This window comes from Triticum aestivum, chromosome 7B, assembly GCF_018294505.1.
Source record: "Triticum aestivum cultivar Chinese Spring chromosome 7B, IWGSC CS RefSeq v2.1, whole genome shotgun sequence".
In the NCBI taxonomy this organism is placed as follows: domain Eukaryota; kingdom Viridiplantae; phylum Streptophyta; class Magnoliopsida; order Poales; family Poaceae; genus Triticum; species Triticum aestivum.
In genome coordinates this window covers 457,605,131-457,627,341 of record NC_057813.1, presented here as the reverse complement: position 1 = coordinate 457,627,341, position 22,211 = coordinate 457,605,131, and the positions used below count along the sequence as shown (strand labels likewise).

Genomic DNA, 22,211 nt, shown 5'->3' with positions numbered 1-22,211 from the left:
ATATTAATTATCTTACTAAAAATACATTAGTTCTATTAATTCAACTAGTTCAACTAGTTTATTAATTTACTTACTAAACTAGTTCAACTACAACTAAAGTAGTTCAACTACCACTACTACTACTAAAAATCTAGTACTAACTAAGCAACATCTAGTACTAGCTATGAACCCTAAATTAACATCTACTACTACTAAATCTAGTACTAACTAGTGGCAGGGGGTGGGGGGCGACGGAGAGGTAGCTAGGGGCGGCGAGGTCGAGGGCGGTGGGAGGAGGGCTGCCGGCGGAGGAGGGAGGAGGGGTGGCCGCAGGCGGAGGGAGGAGGGCGGCGGCGGAGGAGGGAGGGGCGGCCGCAGGCGGAGGGAGGATGTGCGAGGAGGAGGGAGGAGGGACGGAAGGAGGGGAGTACCTCGGCGGCGGACGGACGAAGGCGGCGGCGGCGACGACGCACGACGACGGTTACGCGGGCAAGAGTGAGAGTGTGAGTGAGAGGTCCGGTCGTGCGCGTGGGGATAAGGTAGGGATAGTTGTAGCGCGTTTGCCAAAACGCGCTATAGCTAATCTGAATAGCAGTAGCGCTGTTTAGTATAGTGCGCTACTGCTATAACTAGCGGGGGCAAGGTCATGGCAACTATAGCAGTAGCGTTGTATGCGGTGGACGCGCTACTGCTATTTTCCTGTCAGCAGCGCATTTTGATAACACGCGCTGCTGCTAAGTAGCAGTAGCGTGGTATTTTGAAGAGCGCTGCTGGTAAGATTCTGTGTATAGGCTTTTCCCTAGTAGTGATGCCCTAGAGGCAATAATAAAGTTATTATTTATTTCCTTATTTCATGATAAATGTTTATTATTCATGCTAGAATTGTATTAACCGGAAACATAATACATGTGTGAATACATAGACAAACATAGTGTCACTAGTATGCCTCCACTTGACTAGCTTGTAAATCAAAGATGGTTAAGTTTCCTAACAATAGGCATGAGATGTCATTTGATTAACGGGATCACATCATTAGGAGAATGATGTGATTGACTTGACCCATTTCCGTTAGCTTAGCACTTGATCGTTTAGTATGTTGTTATTGCTTTCCTCATGACTTATACATGTTCCTATAACTATGAGATGATGCAACTCCCGTTTACCGGAGGAACACTTTGTGTGCTACCAAACGTCACAACGTAACTGGGTGATTATAAAGGTGCTCTATAGGTGTCTCCAAAGGTACTTATTGGGTTGGCGTATTTCGAGATTAGGATTTGTCACTCCGATTGTCGAAGAGGTATCTCTGGGCCCACTCGGTAATGCACATCACTATAAGTCTTGCAAGCATTGTAACTAATGAGTTAGTTGCAAGATGATGTATTGCGGAACGAGTAAAGAGACTTGTCGGTAACGAGATTGAACTAGGTATTGAGATAACGACGATCGAATCTCGGGCAAGTAACATAGAGATGACAAAGGGAACAACGTATGTTGTTATGCGGTTTGACCGATAAAGATCTTCGTAGAATATGTAGGAGCCAATATGAGCATCCAGGTTCCGCTATTGGTTATTGACCGGAGACGTGTCTCGGTCATGTCTATATAGTTCTCGAACCCGTAGGGTCCGCACGCTTAAAGTTAGATGACAGTTATATTATGAGTTTATGTGTTTTGATGTACCAAAGGAAGTTCGGAGTCTCGGATGTGATCACGGACATGACGAGGAGTCCCGAAATGGTCAAGACATGAAGATTGATATATTGGACGACTATTTTCGGACACTGAAATAGTTCCAGGGGTTATCGGATATATATCGAAGTACTGGGGTTTACCGGAACCCCCCCCCCCCCCGGGAAGCTATTGGGCCTTATGGACCTTAGTGGAAAGGAGAGAGGGAGGCCAGGAGGTGGTGCGCGGCCCCCCTTGCCCCAATCTGAATTGGGAAAGGGAAGGGGGCGGCGCCCCCCTTCTCCTTCCTTCTCTCCACCTCCTCCTTGCCCCTTCTCCTACTTGGAATAGGAAAGGGGGGGGGGGCAAACCTACTTGGAGTAGGATTGCCCCCCTTGAGCGCGCCTCTCCCCTTGGCCGGCCCTCTCCTCCTCCCCCATTTATATACGGAGGAAGGGGCACCCAATAGACACAAGAATTGATCATTGAGATCTCTTAGCCGTGTGCGGTGCCCCCCTTCACCATAGTTCACCTCGATAATATCGTAGCGGTGCTTAGGCAAAGCCCTGCGTCGGTAGAACATCATCATCGTCACCACGCCATCGTGCTGACGGAACTCTCCCTCAAAGCTCGGCTAGATCGGAGTTCGAGGGACGTCATCGAGCTGAACGTGTGCAGAACTCGGAGGTGCCGTGCGTTTGGTACTTGATCGATCGCATCGTGAAGACGTACGACTACATCAACCGCGTTGTGCTAACGCTTCCGTTTTCGGTCTACGAGGGTACGTGGACACACTTTCCCCTCTCGTTGCTATGCATCACCATGATTTTGCGTGTGCGTAGGAATTTTTTTGAAATTACTACGTTCCCCAACAGTTCCGTCTAGGTGCAGTAGTTTGTTTTGCTGCCGCTCGTGTGAAGTTAAGAGCCAATGCATGGATGGCTAGCGCAGATCGCAACGATGTCTGCACTTCCTCTCCTCTGACCAGCTGTCTACGCTGCCACCATACGAACCAACTCGCGGTAGCTATGAACTCTGGAAGCTCTATCGAGTCGTCATAATTGTGTTGTGTCGATTGATCACACAAGAGAAATTCCAGCACACCGGAACCCGAGCAATCAACAAGCGACGCATCATGTACAACCCTCTCAATCCCAAGGGCAGCCCATACTGCCTTTGCTCTCACGCAGTTAAATAAAGCATGCTTGATATCTTCTCCTCCTTTGCAAATTGGGCATTGGGAAATACTGCCAATGTGACGGTTTGCAAGAACACAAAAACAGGGATAGCATTATGCAGACATCTCCATAGGAAGACCAAAACACAGGTAACGAGGCAGAGCGATTAATTTTCTGGAATTAGTAGTACTATACGTCAACTTCTATGCCAATTAACTGCCAAAACAATGCAATCCCGCTGCATGCGCGCACCTACCTGCATACAGCCCCATGCTCAATTTAATGCAGCGGTTCCTGCCCAATACGATGTACACATGCACCAGCAGACAAAGAAACAGCAAGCGATTTATTGCCTTATTAAGTTCTAATGATGGAAACGAGGCGTCGAGAAAATAATGCGGTTGCATGGGGTCCTTGTAAATAGGGACACCCTCCTGTTGCCCAGAGGAATCGGACGGAGAGAGCATTATGCATTCGAAAATACCAAACATGATGATGTAATAGAGAATTAAAGAAAAAATAGAATAACATAGATAAATATTGTATCATGTTAAATATTGTGTTACTTTGCGTCATGCATAGAAATAAATATAATCATTTATACTCCCTCCGTCTAGGTGATTAAGTCATCTTAGTTGTGCACGATGACCAAGGAGGAGAGAAAAACGAGAGGCTTTAATGTTTATTTGCTATTTAATAGCATTGCATGCAATGAACTAACCAGTGTATGTCGTGTTTGGTAGTCTCAAGTCATTAAAAGCATGCACATCCCTCGTCTCTTATTGGTTTATATGTGAAGAAATAAGAAACGAGGTAGAAGTTAATGCACTGCGCCTTAGTGTTTTGGAATTATTTGGTTTTCGTAAGATGACTTACTCATCTAGACGGAGGGAGTAGTATTAATCTACTTTAGGTAATACTTATTGCCACACAAAATAGTTTTTATTCTCCGTCGGTCTAGGTATATGTCAAATATTTATTATCTTCGGAAGTAGTATGATAATATGCACTATGAAAGTAGTATTTTTTTCATCCTAAAATAAGTGTCTCAAGTTTGTATTAATTTTAGTAAAAAGTTGTATTCCCTTCGTCTAGGTGAATAATTCATTTTAGATTGTGCACCGTGACCAAGAAGAAGGGAAAACGAGAAAACTTAATGTTTATTTGCTAATTAATAGCATTGCATGCAATAAACTAACCACTGCATGTCGTGTTTGGTATAGTCTTGAGTCATTGAAAACATACACGTCTCACATCTTTTATTAGTTGATATGTCAAAAAACAAGAAACAACGATGGAGTTAATGCATCATGCCTAAGCGTTTTGTGATTATTTGGTTTTCGTAAGATGACTTATATATCTAAGACGGAGAAAGTATTAGTACTAAGGTTGAGACATTTATTTTCAGACGGGGGGTGTACAATACTATCATATGCACTTAAGCGAATCCCCACGTAACCAAAGCTTAAACAAACGAAGCGCAAGTGTGGCAGCACCTGATATCTACCCTATTTCCAACGCTTACTTTTCCCCTCCACTACCACTGGGCGTCGATTAATCTCGTTCAGACTATCTAGGCGCTGCCACCTCCAGTTCAGGGCAGATCGGCACGCACCGCGTCGCACCTCCACCAAGGTCGTCTCTCTCGTCGCTAGTCATGCCGACGGTCAAGATCGTCGAATTCGGCAGCGTCGCCTCGCCGCCGGTGGACTTGTTACTCAGGCTGTCCGCGCTGGAAGCACCGTGGATCGTGCTCCCGGTAATCCAGCGCGTGTTCCTCTTCGACGACGCCGGCGGCCAGCACCCGCCATTCGCATCTCTCGTCGGCTCCCTCCGCGCGTCACTAGCGGCCACGCTCGCGCGGCTTCCCCCGCTCGCCGGCAGGATCGTCTTCCTGCCGTCCACCGGCGACGCCGCAATCGACTGCTCCGCCTCGGAGGGAAGCGGCGTGCGGTTCATCGTCGCGGAGAGCGACGAGGCGGACGCAGGGCGGCTCGCCGGGGACGCGGACCACGACGTGGACGCGTTCAAGGCGTTCGTACCGAAGCTCAAGGTCGACTCGCTCCCCGCGGAGGTGCTGGCTGTGCAGGTCACACGGCTGAAGGGTGGGGTAGCGGTCGGCGTGGCGATGCACCACGCAGTGGTCGACGGCCGGTCGGTGTGGAGGTTCTTCCAGGCTTGGGCGGCGGCCTGCCGCGGGGACGACGCTGCCGCAGAGGCGGTTGTGGCCGGCCTGACGTTCGACCGCGCGGTGATCGCGCTCCCCGGCGCGAGGAGCACGCTGCGTAAGTACGCGCCCAATCTGCCGCTGGTATGTTCCTTCCCCCTTACTTCCCTGCTCAGTCCGTTCGTCTCGGCCGCCGCCGGCCGGCGAGCAAGCTAGTGCGCGGTCAAACTAAGCTGGCAGCGTGCGTTTGCTTCGAAAAAAACAAACAAAGCAGGCGAATCTATCGAAGCCGTGTCTAGCCGAGCACCACGTGAGGCGGCACGTCGTTGCATGATCGCTTCTGTTTTTCGGGAAGTTGCATGATCGCTCTTCACATGCCATCGCACCACGTTCAACGTCTATTTCCACGGATGAAACACACATAAGGAAACCATATTTCCTTTTCGATTTTCACATAGATCTAAAGCGACCGAACTTTCTATGTTCGGGCAAAATCATTTTTTTGAGACCATGTTCGGGCAAAATCAAAATCCATGTCGATCGATAGTCAAATGACACCTATTTATACGTTAAGAGCAAGTCCAGCTAAAATACAGACGTATCGGGCCGAGTAAAACTTAGGGTGCGTTTGGATGCAAAATATTTTTGCAGTTTTTCTAGAATACCGTGGTTTCTTAAAAACTTTGGTATAAAATACTTTGAGATGCTTGGGTGGAACAAATACTCCAGTCTAGAATACCCTAGTATCTCTCATACTGCAGTTTTTTTGCTGTATCTAGAAAAGAGACCCCGGCCTCTTTTTTCTAGACTGAGGTGAAAGAATTTGGGGGAGCGCTTAGCCTCTTTCGATTCCTCAATATGTTGTATATCCGTTAAACGAAGTTTAATCTATCTTCTGATTATTAGTGTTTTAGTTAGGTCATTAGTCCTATGGCCGCTGTCGGCGGCGGCCGGGCACATGTTACTTTTCTAGCGATCTTGTACCCTTATATCCGGTCGATGTCTGCCCATTACACATGACTCGGACGAAGCTCGCTCGTGGAGTAGATCAATTCGTGGTTGATCAAGCACACTCGTACGCAGCAGGCTAAAAGCTAGCTAGTTGTCGGTTCTATGCGGCCAAACGTGCATGGCATCGATGTTTGTATTGGGCGAGTGTTTCTACACACAAATCATCTAATTGATTGTAGCTGAGATTGGTGCAATGAGTCAAAACTATGGTAAAATAGCATTTGCCAAACGCATCGGCTGTTTTGTCAAAACAGAGAAAAACTACAGTCTTTGGAAACCGAAGTATTCATTGTCCACATATTGTAAAACTAAAGTTTTGAATTACTATAGCTTTTTAAAACAGTGTTGCCAAGTTTTGCATCCTTTATATATTGGAGCATCTCAGCCTTTGTGTATTTGATGGCTAAAAAGTGGTGATAAAAAGAGGAGAGAAGGTTTAACAATCCAAATCAAGTTCTGCATGGCGTTAGGCATGGCGACGGCACCCTCGGCTGGCGACGTTCACGGGGGGTGGATGGACGGCGTGTTGACCGTGTGGGCGGTGAGTTGTCGGTGGATCTCCTCCGCGCTGCAGGCTCTCTCCCGCTGCACTTGGTGGCTTATGATCGCGGTCGTCGGCCTCGGTGCGTTCGCGGGGGCTGGTAGAGGTGACATCGGCCGGAGGAAACATTGGATGACTCGCTCATCCCGACGGTGGCAACAACCAGGGTCGCCATTCTCTTCCTTGCAGGCGCCGTCGAGGTCCCTGCCCTCCACCCTGACCTCATGCCCGGATGAAAACCCTAAATCTTCTTAGATTGGGCGGCAATAGCACTGTGTGTGTAGTACCCTTCTTGGAGGCGCCGCCTGGGGCGTTTGGGTGCTCGGTTTGAGGAACTACAGGCGGAGGGGATGGGACTAGTGGCAATAGGTGGTGTTTCGCGTCGGAGGAGCGGTGTGACATCTGGCACGTCGACAACGGCAGGTCTCAGCGGCATGGAGCAGCGGGGTCTCGCCGGTGGGCGTGTGATGATGGACGAGCGCAGGATGGTGGCGTTGTCTGGCGTCGTGGTGGCGTCGACGGCAGCTAGACCGGGCAAGGTAGATGCAGCAGTACAACAGTAAAGATGGATAATGGCAGGTGGCTGCGGCGGCCTCATAACCGGCAGGCGTCCTGGTTGAGGAGTGTGCCGGACTGGTGGGTGCCCATACCCGGCAGACGTCCTGGTTGGGACCTCAGGTCTTAGATGTTAGGTTTGGCTACAAGGTTTGTTTGGTATTAGGCCCAGACTATCAGCATGCCTACATCAACAGGATAGGAGTGGCGACATATGTTGCCTAGACGGTGGCTTTAGTCTTACTGTTGTATGACTTTGTAAGGTCTTGTGTGAATAATTATTAAAGTGGCTGCATGCATCGTTCTAGATGCAGAGGCCGGGGGTCCTCCTCCTTTTCAAAAAGGAAAATCAAGTTCCGCATCCTTTATATATTGGATTGCTATATATTTGGACAAAACACACAATGATATGTGGAGACAGTTTGTCATACACACTAAACACTAGTTTACGTTCATGAATATATATATACTGCCATAACTCACCGTCATACACACGCGCGTACACGTACACGTACACGTATACACTTCACGAAAATACCATGCAAAAAGAACGTACACAACACAACACACACGTGGCATACAAAAAAACCATGCAAAAATAGGTACACACAGCACACGGACACGCGCACACCGCAACGTACAAGTACAGGTGCACACAACACACGTGCACAGCACATACATGACCCACCGGTCATTGAGACAAAAATATGAAGGAAACCACCTTAGGAGGATTTGTAAAATTATAACAAGTGGCCTCTCCACTTTGCAAATATACAAAGTCTAGATGCAAGTATAGCAGCTTTGTAAAAAAAATGGGGGGGGGGGGGGGGGGGGGGGGGGCGACTTATACAAAGACTGTTGGAGAAGTTTTTTTTTGGTCAAGATTGACAAAATAGCAATTGAGTGCAAATATACAGAGGTTTTGGGAGATGCTCTTAGTGAAGTACTTTTACTTCAGTAACTTTTGGCCGGACCTAGCTGATCCCCTAAATATAACGGAGTATACTTGTTTTTTCGACTTATGCAATACTAGATTACATTGCAACTACATAATGGCGCGCGGGCGCGCGCGCACACACACACACCACACACACACACACACACACACACACACACGCGCACGCACGCACGCACGCACGCACACGCACACACACACGTAACATTGTAACGACTTTTGCAATGGTGAGAAAATGACTTGTGCGCATCCGAAAGCGTCGGTGAAAGTACTTCTCTGGATAGGTTGGATTCGGATCAAGTAATCTCTCATGATCTTGGCATGACCCTCCGCTTTATCACGGTTGAGTTGTATGTGGCCAAACTGTGATCTTCTCATCAACCGCCGCATATCATCACTAAAATCTTGCCAACAAGAGTTTCAAAGTCTTCGTCGTCTCCTTTCTCTTTGGGTGTTAGTGAGTCCTATCATCTCTCTTAACCTCTTCATCTTCAATTCAAACGGCTCGGTTCAATTCAATTGTACAGAACAACACAGAATGAAAGAAAATAAATAAATAAATAAAAACTCACCCACGCAAATCGTCGAACACTTGCAAGGCGGTGGCGGTGACGGGCCAGCATGCGACGTTTAGGCCATACCAGCGGGCGTCGACACGTGGGAATGACCTGCAACGGTGCGTAAGCACGGTCCGATGTGACGGCTGTCAACGAGTAAGAAGACTCGAGAGCAATCCGATGAATCGGTTAAGGCGGTAGCAACAACATTTCACCTCGATTCCCACGATGACAATGACTGGCGAAGGGCGCAGTCTTGGGTTGAAGGGCGGCAAGGGCCAAGGAAGGCGACGAGGTAGGATCAGGGGCGGCGGGCGGTCGCTGGGAGGTGCGTCGACGACGAGACAGTGGGGATGGGGAGGTGCAAAAGAGGCCAGAAAATTTACTCCGCGCGGTCGCGGCCGAGTATTTTTAGGTGTCGGATAGCAGGAGGAGTAAAAAAATTTACTCCACTATTGGTTTAGGGGATCGGCTGGGTGCGGGTTAGAGGAGTAAAATTTTATTTTATAAATAGCAAAACATTCTTAATTATAAATTAGCAAAAGAGCATGTGCGTTGCAATGAGTGAATAAAATACCACACTCTAACACAATAAGCATGAGTCAAGACCCCGATAGGTCCATGTACTTTCTTTTTAACACATGGCATCCCATCTGTATTGCCACTTATACTCTTTTCCACCCTCATCAACATTGGCCTCAGTGCTCACATAATCATAACACGTCTGAATGTTTTCAATCCTGAGACGCCTCTCTCGGTATAAGATAAGAAATCAACTTTTTTTGTGAGGTTTTGGTGAGCCGTGCATGTGATGCTTTCTTTCGTCTCCAATCCTGGTTTTGGTTTCATTTCCAATCTGGATCGGCATCGGCATGAAAGAAAAATGAATCATGCCCTATTGATTAAGGTTGCACCCTAAATAGCACTTTTGACATGGTTAACATGTAAAATAACAAAATATTCAGATTTTACACATTTTTGTAATCAAATTCCAAATATAACTTGTTAAATTTTAAGTTAGGGCTTAAAAGATATGGATATTTTAAAAAACATTTGATATATACTGCGGGTTGATTGTCCCAATTATTGGGGGTTTTTCTATAAAAGTGGATTTTTGACTTAAAACTAGCCCACGGGTTAATTACCAAAAATAACAGGGGGTTTTCTGCAAAAGCTAAAATCCGACTTAAACTGCACTGCGGGTTGATTATCATAAACATAATGTGGTTTTCTGCAAAATAGCATGACGAACCAAGTGTACCTATTTCCTTTATTACTAGATATATATTAAATATAAGATGACACTACATGGAAAAAATATGGAAGATTTCCCGCGAAAAAACTATGGAAGATGACACTTTGCGCCTGCACTCGGCTTAGCGCCGAAGACTGTCGATGTGGGAATATGCCGATGCGGGCCCGTCGTCAAAATCCCCCCTTTTTCGCCTAATTATCCGCAAACACATTTTCATTGATGCATGTCTCTTTTTGGCCCCAATTGTCGAGGAGAAATGGAGGAGTCGGCCGACACCACTAACTCCACCCCTAGCATCTCAAACATACACCCCTAAATCGGACATCGTATCCTTCGTAGACTGGTGGGTACTAGACCGAGGACAGTGATGCGGAAGCCGATTATCCAACCATGCCCGCATACATTTCAAAACAAATTTGAAGGAAGCGGACGAAATTCATCAAACGCGACGGAATTTAGCATAGTTCGGATATAATTTACATAAAACAGATGATATTTTGTTCGTCTAACTAAACCAAGCTAGCCACACTCATAGTAACTATAGAAAATAGCACAATTCACCCATAAATAGCATGCAAATATCTCTAGTACAACAATAGTTTAAATTCAACGAGATAACCAGATGTTCAACAAGTTTTTTTTCATTTTTTGATTTCAAATACAACGATACTAGAATAACCAGAGCTCACATGTCTTCCCACACAGGTTGCCCTTTGAGGTTCATCCAACAATGCATGTGCGTGAATGGCCTGCCCTCGGTCCTGTAGTACGTCACCGCAGAGCATGCAAGGTATATAACGTGTAGAGTGACATTTAAGTGAATGAATGAATTAACAAACATGTAGAGCAACAAGAAGGAAAACTTACGATCTTCATGGTTGACTCGCGTAATGGCCACATTGCCTCCACGCTTTCAACCGCACTGCACAACTTCAGGTCGGAGTCCTGGATGGTGTACCATCGATGCCCTAACGAGCTCACATTGCATTCATGTATGATGTCATGTTGTAGGACGCAAAGTGCTTTTGCACATGAAATGAACCATGAACGCGCCGCCAAAAGACTGAGCCCCTTGAGTTCCTACCTACAAGTCCGCAGATATTGCTCCTTCTAGACTACCCCACCATCATGCTTACTCTAGAAAATAACATGAAGTTCAAAAATAAGCACAATGGCATTTGACCGAACACCTTCCGGGCATGGTGTACACCATCGACGTCGTCGGCAGTGGGGCGAAGGGTACCAATCTACGAAGGGATCCTGGGTGGACGGCAACGCAGTCTAAGGGTGGCGGTGGCGTTGGTGGGGATGGACATCCTACGATGCCTGGGTGACGGCCGGAGAGGTACAGTGGCAGCGTCAGATGAGGAGGGTGCGGACGCAAAGCAAGGGCTAGCATGGGAGGACTGTAGGGTAACGCTGAAGAAAACATAAAATTCCATCCTGCGCACCAAGCCCGGACCATTATGAAGATGCATACAAGGTTCGATCTGATCATCACCAACTCGTGGCGCAACGAAAGAATAGTTGATGAAGATCGTTGGGGCAGATTCCCGCGGCTAGGATTTACAACCTCCTAACCATGAGAATTTTCTCCTCGAACAGTCCCTCGGACATAACCTTGGACATTCCCTCGAACAGAAGATCGAATGTACGATATCTCTATCGGATGCACACATATGTTGTCACCTATCTAGTGGCGCTTCACCATCCAGAACCAATCGATACCGGAGATTAGGCAGCCTTCCCGCAGAACAAAACTATTTCTTGGAGAGAGAGAGAGAGAGAGAGGGGTGTGCAGATCATTGTGTGCCTCTGTGGTAAAACTTTGAGATGAGTTGGAGAACACCACTCCACCTCTATTTATAGTGGAGTAGGGTGGATGAAGGGGTGGAGGATGGCTTCCCAAAAAGGGGGAACCGGCGAGCCAAGGTAGCCGGAAGAAGCGCAGATCCCAGGGTGCGCCGGGCCTTGAGCCGCCCCGGCCGGCCATGGACACCGGAAGGGGCGCAAGTCAATGTCCGGCGGGCAGAACTCGCCCCTGCCGGGTGGGGGGTGGTGGTGGTGAGCACGCGCGCAGCCAAATCCCGCCCGTGCCTCCAAGGCCGCCGCCCGAGGGGGGCCGTCCCGATGCTCGCGAGGGGATGGGGGAGAGGAGCCGCACGGCAGTGGGTGCGCCCGGCCGCCGGAGGAGCCGCATCTGGCCGGGGAACATCGCACCCGGCCGGGGAACAAACTCCAGATCCCGACCAGGGGAGGGACGCGGTCGCATGATGGCGCGAGGAGGGGCCCTGAAGGCAGCCGCACGGCATCCGTCGGAGCAGCTAGCGGCCAAGGGGGTGTGTGCTCGCGTGGCCACGGGAGGAGCTCGGGGAAGAAGCACGCGCCGCCATGGGTGGGAGCTCCGGGAGCGCGTCAGATCCGCCCGCCGCCACAATCCTTGGGTCCGGCGCGGCACGCGGGAGAGGGCGGTGGAGGGGGTCCTGCTGTGTGGCGGCTAGGTTTCCCCGTGTCGCCCGAGGAGGAGGGTGAGGCTATGCTCTACTAAAATTGTAAAGCCACATATAGGCATACTCGTTTTAAGTTGTTCATCATACACTGATGACTCACAAGGCACAACTCACAAGCTATTCTACCCAGTACTGGCTTAGCGTATCCAATTGATATAAACTCTTTCACGTGCTATGCTTTAAGGTCACGAGCCTATAAGTACAATCCTGGGGTCTAACCGAAGCACAGCCTTGGTGTATACGACTTTTTAAGGCTCTACCAACACACTCCCTCTATACCAAAATGCTTGTAGTTAAGGAAAACTAATACAAGTTCCCTGACAACAAGTATCGTGATACAGAGGGAGTAATTGTTTTAAGAGAACATGCTATGCTAAGGTCACGAGCCTATAAGTACAATCCTGGGGTCTAACCGAAGCACAGCCTTGGTGTATACGACTTTTTAAGGCTCTACTAACACACTCCCTCTATACCAAAATGCTTGTAGTTAAGGAAAACTAATACAAGTTCCCTGACAACAAGTATCGTGATACAGAGGGAGTAATTGTTTTAAGAGAACATGCTATGCTTTATTGACAAATAACTGCATTCATAGGGATGATTACAATATCGTGTGGCACTCCAACCCAAACATGACGGCCAACCTTTAAGAGATAAGACAAACTTTGCTAAACTATGAGATTTCAATGTTACAACTCACAACTGTGAGGTTCATGGCTGTACCTGCATTCTTCAAAATGTCCCGGATGACAGATTGACAGTCCACCTGAATTCTCTGAAATATCTCTCCCCACAGATTGACAGTCTGAAGCTATGAATAGTCGGCGTGACAGTAGATCTTCATCCAGAGCCAATGGCTCTACCAATATATTATATATTATATACTTATACAATATATTTTAGTGATCTAAAACAGTCTTATAAAAGTTTGCAGAGGGAGTAGCTTTCATTTGTATTTTACCCTTTTCCCTCTCAAATTAGCTGCAAGCCTGCAACCTGTGTTACTCGTCGAGGCCTGCTCTCATACTAACACTCTCGGACACTCCACATTGCAGGACATCAACCTGTTTCCGAGCGCCCAAATTAATCTCCCTCGCCGGACGTTCACCGTCACCTCGCAGCAGATTCACCGCCTGAAGCAATGCGTTTCCGGCCACACTACCCCCGCGCAGGCCGGTTCCACGCCTGCGCCGTCCAGCTTCGTGGCCGTCGTGGCGCTCGCCTGGGTGTCCTTCGTCCGGGCTAAGCACCCGGCCGTCATCTCCGCCGACCACGACGTCTACGTCTTCTTCTTCATCGACTGCCGCGGGCGGCGCGGCATCGACCCGCCCGTGAGCGAGAACTACTTCGGGACGTGCATCACCGGGTGCCTCGCCAAGGCCACGGCGCGAGACCTCCTCGCCGTAGAGGGCTTCGCAGCCGCCACGGCGGCGGTGCAGCGGGAGGTCCGCCGAGCGGCCGAGGACCCGCTCGCCCTTTGGGACTGGATGGACCTGCTGTCGTGGATGCCGATGGACCGGTTGGTGAACATCTCCGGGTCGCCTCGGTACCCGGCGTACGAGGTGGCCGACTTCGGGTGGGGCGCCCCGAGTAGGACGGAGCTGATCACCATGAACAACTGCGGGCAGGTGGTACTCGTGGCCGCCAGGGCCGGCGGCGGCAGCGTGCAGGCATCCGTGTGCATGCACCCGGATCACATGGACGCGTTCAAGTCGCACTTTCTTAATTCCTTATCAGGTTGATTCATGTGTATGTAACTTACCTGACAAAAATCTGATAATAAGGGTTATTGTGCCGTTAAATTGGCTATGCACAAGGTATCTCTACTTTTAAAGATGAGTTTTTTTTATCGGAACAATAAAAATCTGAGGGCATGTACAATGGTTGATAAGATAGTTTTATCTTAAGTCTTGCATGTGATTTAGATATGACAAAAAAAATTGTCTACAATGGGTCATCTCTTAGCCTTATCTTCAATAATTAGCAATTCCTAAAAATATGGTGAGACAAATTATGCTAAGAGATCACCTCTTGTCTTCTCTTAAATAAGAGAAGACAAGCCTTTTCTTACGAGTTCTCTCTCCTCCACCTCATCATCTATCCTACGTGGCACTCCTAAGATAGTACCATTGTACATGCCCTGATATTGGATTTTTGGGTTCCAGCCTGAACGCACTCATTGCTGTTGGTTCATATGCATGACTCTCGAATCTCGATGCCAAAAATGCTACACCTACGTAATGTTTTACCAAGCGTTACGTAATTCCTTTGATCCTCTCGATGCAGAGGCTGTACCGCCCTCTGGCCAGTGCGGCGCGATCGCGCCATATTCACTTTTTAACTGCTGAAGGAAGGCCGGGCCGGAAGGGGAAGCCCGGAACGCTTCTCCCCCACTCCCTCCCGCTTCCCCCGCCGGCGGCCACTCGGCCCCGGCGTCCACCCCCTCGCACCGGCGCCCACCTCCCGGCCCCGGTTCCTCGCCTGACCATGGCCTCCAGCCCGGGCAGCCCGGGTTTGATTTCCTCCCGCTTGCAGCCTGTGGTGTCCGGCCTCGGCCTTTCCGAGTTGCCGGGCTCCACGGGCGCGCCTCCCCCTGCCGGCCTGGTGGCCACAGATCCCGCTGCGGGTGCGGCTGCGGCTGCGGCGGCTCCGTGGAGAAGGCCAGCCCCCTCGCGCAAGGCGCTTTGGCGTCGCCGGAAGTGGGAGCTCAGGCAGAGGCAGCTGGTGGCGGCGGAGCGTCCCAGGTCGCGTTCGCCGGCTTCGTCGCAGGAGAGGCGTGAAATCCCGTCAGATCTTTTTGGTCTCTGCTTCAAGTGTTTCAGGGAAGGGCACCGCAGGGAAGACTGCACCTTTAAGCCTCTCCGCTTCCGATACGGGCTTGAGGGACACATCTCTTCGGAGTGCTCGCGTCCTCGGAGCCCGCGGCTGGAGGAGGAGCTCCGGCGTGAGGCCATGGACAAGGTGGCGCGGACTGGTCAGCAGTAGCCGCCAGCAGGGCTCGCGCGCAGGCTGTCGCCGACGACTCGGCAGGTCTCTCCTCAGGGGAGGCCCTCGTTAGTCCCGGCCGACACCGTACCTGCGGGAGCCTGGCTGGGGCTGCCTGCGGCGGCCGCGGCTCCAGCGGCCATGGACATCTGCGTCATCTCGCGGACGCAAGAGATGGATGACATGGAGCAGCGTCTCAGGATGGCGGTGGTTGCGTGCATTGGTGGTTCCAGGCCGGCGGTTTCGTCTGTGGAGGCGGCCGAGGCCATCGCGGCTCAGTTGGATATTCCCAGGCACAATTTTTCAGTTCATAAGTTCTTCCCGAAGGATTTTCTTGTGGTCTTTGCTGCTCCGGAGCTCAAGAACCAGGCCCTGGCGGCGGACTCCATCGAGCATGGCTTCTTCAAGATGTTCTTTAGGCCTTGGCTGTAGCAAGCCCAAGCAGTGACAAAAATGATGCGTTCTCAGGTGGATCTGATGATTGAGGGAGTGTCGTCCCATGTTTGGACGAGGGACACAGCCGCGGAGCTCCTGGGCTCAGGCAGCCTGGTGGAGAGGTTGGCACCGGAGACAGCCAACCACGAGGACCTCTCCATGTTCATGCTACAGGCATGGTGCGTTGACCCTGATGAGGTGCCGGTTACGAGAACGCTGTGGGTGCCGGAGCCAGAGACGGAGTTCATCCCGGCGGCTCGCCAACCAACTTCCTGTCAGCTGCTGGAGCACAAGACAATCATTCATATTGGCAGGGTCAGAGAGCACGCCGGGCCACAGGGATGGCTGCGGCCGCCTAGCTCAGATGGGAGCGGACAAAGCGGCCTGCCGGGCTGCTGCTTTGGGCCAGGATTTGGTGGTGGCAGAGGCCCCACGGTTGCTCTCCCATGCACCAGACCAGTCTCCCCCTTCCTATTGGCGAGCAGGGCGAGGCAGCAGATGCTTTCGTGGTAGTTTCGGCGGATTCCGAGGTGGTCGCATCGGGAAGACAAGAGATGCCCAACGAGGTAGCATGGGGAAAGGGCGTGGGGATCACCAAGGAATCTGATTTGTCCATGCCCTTGGAGAGCAGGCCAGCCAATGCGATGACGATCCTGGCTGAGGTTGCAGCTTCGACTGCCACAGCAGGCCTGGAGGAAGGCCTAGCGGGACATCAAGTGGGAGTTCTGACCGTTGTGGAGACCGGTCAATCCCAGCCCCAGGAGAGTGGGCCAGTCTGTGAGGCACGAAGTTCGAAGCGCACGGTATCCTTATCCTCGGGCCATGAGACGGCACCTGGGTGGGACCTGGTGGAAGAACTGCTGCCCCCTCCCCCCCTACCTCGCATGCGGAGGTGGGGCCTGGGGCCCCAGCTGGAAACAGCGATGTGAGGGAGGGAAAGTTTGGCGGGGAGGAGACATATTGCATGGAGGGGACGCGCCTAGTGGACCGTGCAGTTTGCATGGATGTGGACGTGCACATGCACGTACCCCACGCTCCCAGTGACGTTATCCTTCCACCCAAGGAGCAGATCGCGGTAGCCAATATTAAGGCCTTCTACGCGGGCTTGTTGAAAAAATTAGCACTGCCGCTGCTTAAGGAGATTGAAGTAGTACGTGGGAAGAGCACAGGGCCAGAGTACACGCCTCGCCGTAACACTCGATCCGCGACAGTGAATGCGCCAAGGAAGTCTAAAGTGATGGCGGTAGAGACGGTTCTTCTCAAAGCACTTGGCATCTCGCCGGAGGGTTTGGCTATTACTAATGAGGCCCTTGGACAGCTGTGACAGATGTTTGATTCACCAATCCAGGAGCCTCAGCTACGCGCGATTGCGTCCATATTCGGCAACGCTATTCCGTTCGACCTTGGCCAGGAGGATGCCCCGAGGGTTACTTTGCTTGCCTAAATGGCAAGCTCTAGAGTTCCATGTCGACATCATATCGTCGATCAAACTGGAGTTGGTGTGTTGGAATGTGCGCGGCTTGAACAGCCCGGCGAAGAAGAAGGCGTTGCGTGAATTTGCGGACTCGGCGCACCCGGCTATTTTTTGTATCCAGGAGACTAAGCTAGCTTGTATTGACACTTTTACGGTTATGCAATGCCTTGGCCCGTCGTATGATGGGTTTTATGACTTACCGGCTTCGGATGCGAGGGGTGCGATCCTCTTAGCTTGGAATTCAGTGCTGGCTAACATTACGAACTGTGTCAGAGACACACATTGCATCACAGGGTACATCTCTCCGATTGATGGTACGCCTTGGTGGCTCACAACGGTCTATGGGCCACAGGAGGATCAGGAAAAGATGTTGTTCCTTGAGGAGCTCACAGCTAGGAGGGAGCTGTGCCCGGGTCCTTGGATGGTAATCGGTGACTTCAATATGATACTACAAGCCTCAGACAAGAATAACTCGCTTCTGGACAGGAGGATGATGCATAGATTCCTTCAGTTTGTTAATGGCAATGGGCTCAAAGAGGTGTATATGCATGGGCGTGCATTTACATGGAGCAATGAAAGGGAGGTTCCCACGCTTATAAAAATAGATAAGGCGCTTGTTTCGGTGGATTGGGAGCTTGCTTATCCGGACTTCTTGCTCCAAGCTATGTCAATGTCGGCCTCGGATCACTGCCCGTTGCACCTTGCCTTGAACGAGCACATACACCTGCAGCGACATTTCAGATTCGAGGTGTTTTGGACTAGGCTCGACGGATTTGAAGATGCGGCCAAGGAGGCTTGGGTTTGTGACCCTAACATACATGATCCCTTTAAACGACTTGATGTCCTGCTCAGGAATGTTGCTCGGCATCTAACTGCCTGGGGACAAAAGAGGATTGGCAACGTCAAGCTGCAGATTGCGATGGCTAATTGGATCATCTTCCAGCTTGACGTGGCGCAGGAACGACGCTTGCTCACGGAAGGGGAGAGGTGGTTGCGCAGAACGCTTAAGCTCATTGCGCTAGGCCTGGCCTCGCTCGAGCACATGATTGCTAGGCAAAGGTCACGCATAAGATGGCTGCGGGAGGGTGATGCCGGTACCAAGCTGTTTCACCTCGTGGCTAATGGAAGAAAGATGAGAAACTTCATCCCGTCAATCATGCACAACGGCAATCTGATCACGGACTAGTTCGGCAAGGAGCAAATCTTCTTACAAACATACAAAGACTTACTGGGCACGGCAAGAAGGCGTGAGAACACTATTGACTTGGATTTCCTTGAGATCCAGCCTATAAACTTAATGTACTAGGACGTGTTGTTCACAGAGGATGAGGTGTGGGCCATGATCAACGATATGCCTGCGGATCGTGCTCCAGGGCCGGACAATTTTATCGGCCTTTTCTTTCAGAAGGCGTGGAGTATCATCAAAGGCCATCTGATGGCAGCCCTCCACCATCTGTTTCTAGGAAATGGTCGCGGTTTTGGAAGACTAAATCAGGCCCTGATCACGCTTATTCCCAAAAAGGCTGGCACATGCCGTGTGGGGGACTTCCGACCCATTAGCCTGGTCCATAGCTTGCCCAAGATTGGCTCCAAGCTTTTCGCCAACAGATTGCGGCCACGTATGAATGAGCTCGTCCAAGCCAATCAACCGGCGTTCATCAAGGGGAGGAATCTTCACGACAACTTCATGCTCGTCAGACAGGTGGCTCGATCACTCCACCGCCGGAAGTAGTCATGCTGTCTTGGCCGTTCCTCAAGTTGGATATCTCGCGAGCGTTTGACACTCTGTCTTGGCCGTTCCTATTTGAGGCTCTACGTGCCAATGGGTTTTCAGATACTTGGTTGTCCTGGATAGCGACCTTACTCTCCATGGCCTCTTCTTGAGTGGTGGTTAATGGACATATGGGGCAGAAATTCTCACACGCTCAAGGGCTACGACAGGAAGACCCGGTCTCGCCGCTACTGTTTGTCATTGCCATGGATGTCCTCACATCCCTCATCACTAAAGCCCAGGAGTGTGGCATGTTGAGTAGAATGTCGGGCTGCACCCCCATGCAACGACTCTCTATCTATGCAGACAATGTCATCTTATTCATCGGGCCCACCTTCTCGGATCTTAGGTTTGTTATGGAGGCCCTGTACATTTTTGGGATTGCATCTGGACTGCACATCAATTATACAAAATCCATGGACATCATGATCAGAGATGAGGATGGCGATAAGGAGCTGGTTCAGGGTGCAATGTCGTGGAGCATGGAGTCCTTTCCCTGCAAATACTTGGGGCTACAAATCTCAATTTGGCAACTGACGCGCTCTGAATGGCAACCGGTAATGGACAGTGTGCTCAACTTCATGCGAGGCTGGCAGAAAGGGCTAATCACTAGAGCAGGACGGCTGGTGCTTGTGCATGACGTGGTGATGGCGCTCCCCACTCACCACCTTATTATAGCAGAAGCTCCCAAATGGGCTATCGAGCAAGTGAACAAATGATGCAGAGCATTTTTTTTGGGAAGGATCAGAAGCGATCCACGGAGGAAAGTGCCTAGTGGCCTGGCAAAGAGTGTGTAGGCTGAAGGATCTAGGTGGTCTTGGGCTTCTAGACTTAAACTGTCAAGGCCTGGCCTTAATATTGTGTTGGGAGTGGCTTAGGTGCACTGATTCAAGCCGACCATGGCATGGGCTCCCGATGGCCAAGGATCCACAAGACAGGCGGCCTTTGACAGTGTGGTTCATTGGAAACTTGGGGACGATAATAAGGTGCTGTTTTGGAAAGGCAGAAGGATGGGAGGTGCGACAGCCAGGGAGATTGCTCTGAACAGTTGAGGCAAGGTTCGCATGCAAACAGTGAACAAGCGGACAGTGCATGATGGACTGCTCAATGATACGTTTCCAACGTATCTATAATTTATGAAGTATTCATGCTGTTATTTATCATTCTTGGATGTTTTACTATCAGTTTATAGCAACTTTATATCATTTTTGGGACTAACCTATTGACCCAGTGCCTAGTGCCATTTGCTGTTTTTAGCTTGTTTTTTTACATCACATGAAATCAATATCAAACGGAGTCCAAACACCGCAAAACTTTTTGTGGATATTTTATGGACCAGAAGACCACCAATGGGCCAGAGCAGCAACTTGGGGGTGCCCCGAGGGGGGCACAACCCACCAGGGCGCGCCTGGGGCCCCAGCCGCGCCCAGGTGGGTTGTGCCTGAAGGAAATATGCCCTAGAGGCAATAATAAAGTTATTATTTTTTTCCTTATTTCATGACAAATGTTTATTATTCATGCTAGAATTGTATTAACCGGATGCTTAGTACATGTGTGAATTCATAGACAAAACAAAGTGTCCCTAGTATGCCTCTACTTGACTAGCTCGTTTATCAAAGATGGTTATGTTTCCTACCATAGAAATGTGTTGTCATTTGATGAACGGGATCACATCATTAGGAGAATGATGTGATGGACAAGACCCATTCATTAGCTTAGCATTATGATCGTTACAGTTTCATTGCTATTGCTTTCTTCATGACTTATACATGTTCATATGACTATGAGATTATGCAACTCCTGGATACCGGAGGAACACTTTGTGTGCTACCAAACGTCACAACGTAACTGGGTGATTATAAAGGTGCTCTACAGGTGTCTCCGATGGTACTTGTTGAGTTGGAATAGATCGAGATTAGGATTTGTCGCTCCGGTTGTCGGAGAGGTATCCCCGGGCCCTCTCGGTAATGCACATCACTATAAGCCTTGCAAGCAATGCAACTAATGAGTTAGTTGCGGCATGATGCATTACGGAACGAGTAAAGAGACTTGCCGGTAACGAGATTGAACTAGGTATTGGATACCGACGATCGAATCTCGGGCAAGTAACTTACCGATGACAAAGGGAACAACGTATGTTGTTATGCGGTTTGGCCGATAAAGATCTTCGTAGAATATGTAGGAGCCAATATGAGCATCCAGGTTCCGCTATTGGTTATTGACCGGAGACGTGTCTCGGTCATGTCTACATAGTGCTCGAACCCATAGGGTCCGCACGCTTAACGTTCGGTGCCGATCGGTAATATTAGTTTATGTGTTTTGATGTACCGAAGGTAGTTTGGAGTCCTGGATGAGATCGGGGACATGACGAGGAGTCTCGAAATGGTCGAGTCGTAAATATCGATATATTGGATGACTATATTCGGACATCGGAAAGGTTCCGAGTGATTCGTGTATTTATCGGAGTACCAGGGAGTTACGGGAATTCGCCGGGGAGTATATGGGCCTTATTGGGCTTTAGGGAAGACAGAGAGAGGGGCTGCCTAGGGCAGGCCGCACGCCCCCGAAGGCCTAGTCTGAATTGTACTAGGGGGAGGGGCGGCGCCCCATCCTTCCTTCTCTTCTCTCTTCCCCTTCCTTCTCTCCTACTCCTACTACTTGGAAGGTGGGGAATCCTACTCCCGATGGGAGTAGGACTCCCCAGGGCGCGCCATAGAGAGGGCCGGCCCCTCCCCTCCTCCACTCCTTTATATACAGGGAGGGGGGCACCCCATGGACACACAAGTTGATCAGTTGATCTTTTAGCCGTGTGCGGTGCCCCCCTCCACCATAATCCACCTCGATCATATCGTAGTGGTGCTTAGGCAAAGCCCTACGTCGGTAGCATCATCATCATTGTCATAATGCCGTCATGCTGACAAAACTCTCCCTCAGCCTCAACTAGATCAAGAGTATGAGGGACGTCATCGAGCTGAACGTGTGCTGAACTTGGAGGTGTCGTGCGTTCGATACTTGGATCGGTCGGATCGTGAAGACATACGACTACATCAACCGCATTGATATTACGCTTCCGCTTATGGTCTACGAGGGTATGTGGACGACACTCTCCCCGCTCGTTGCTATGCATCACCATGATCTTGCGTGTGCGTAGGATTTTTTTTGAAATT

At 50.1% G+C, this 22,211-nt stretch overlaps 1 protein-coding gene across 1 annotated transcript; it reads left to right on the top strand.

Annotated features, from left to right (window-relative positions):
* The first annotated feature begins 4,256 nt into the window (after positions 1–4,256).
* Positions 4,257–14,192, top strand: LOC123162205 (anthocyanin 5-aromatic acyltransferase). The gene is made up of 2 exons (XM_044579992.1): positions 4,257–5,139; positions 13,435–14,192. The coding sequence occupies exons 1-2, from the start codon at positions 4,486–4,488 to the stop codon at positions 14,119–14,121; spliced, it is 1,341 nt and encodes a 446-aa protein (XP_044435927.1). The 5' UTR covers positions 4,257–4,485; the 3' UTR covers positions 14,122–14,192.
* Positions 14,193–22,211: the final 8,019 nt, after the last annotated feature.

What these genes read in the sequence shown, in the direction of transcription:
- LOC123162205 (XM_044579992.1), top strand. Translation starts at nt 4,486, where the DNA reads ATGCCGACGGTCAAGATCGTCGAATTCGGCAGCGTCGCCTCGCCGCCG. An exon ending in ACGCGCCCAATCTGCCGCTG is followed by an intron (nt 5,140 to 13,434) that starts GTATGTTCCTTC and finishes TCCACATTGCAG; the next exon opens with GACATCAACCTGTTTCCGAG.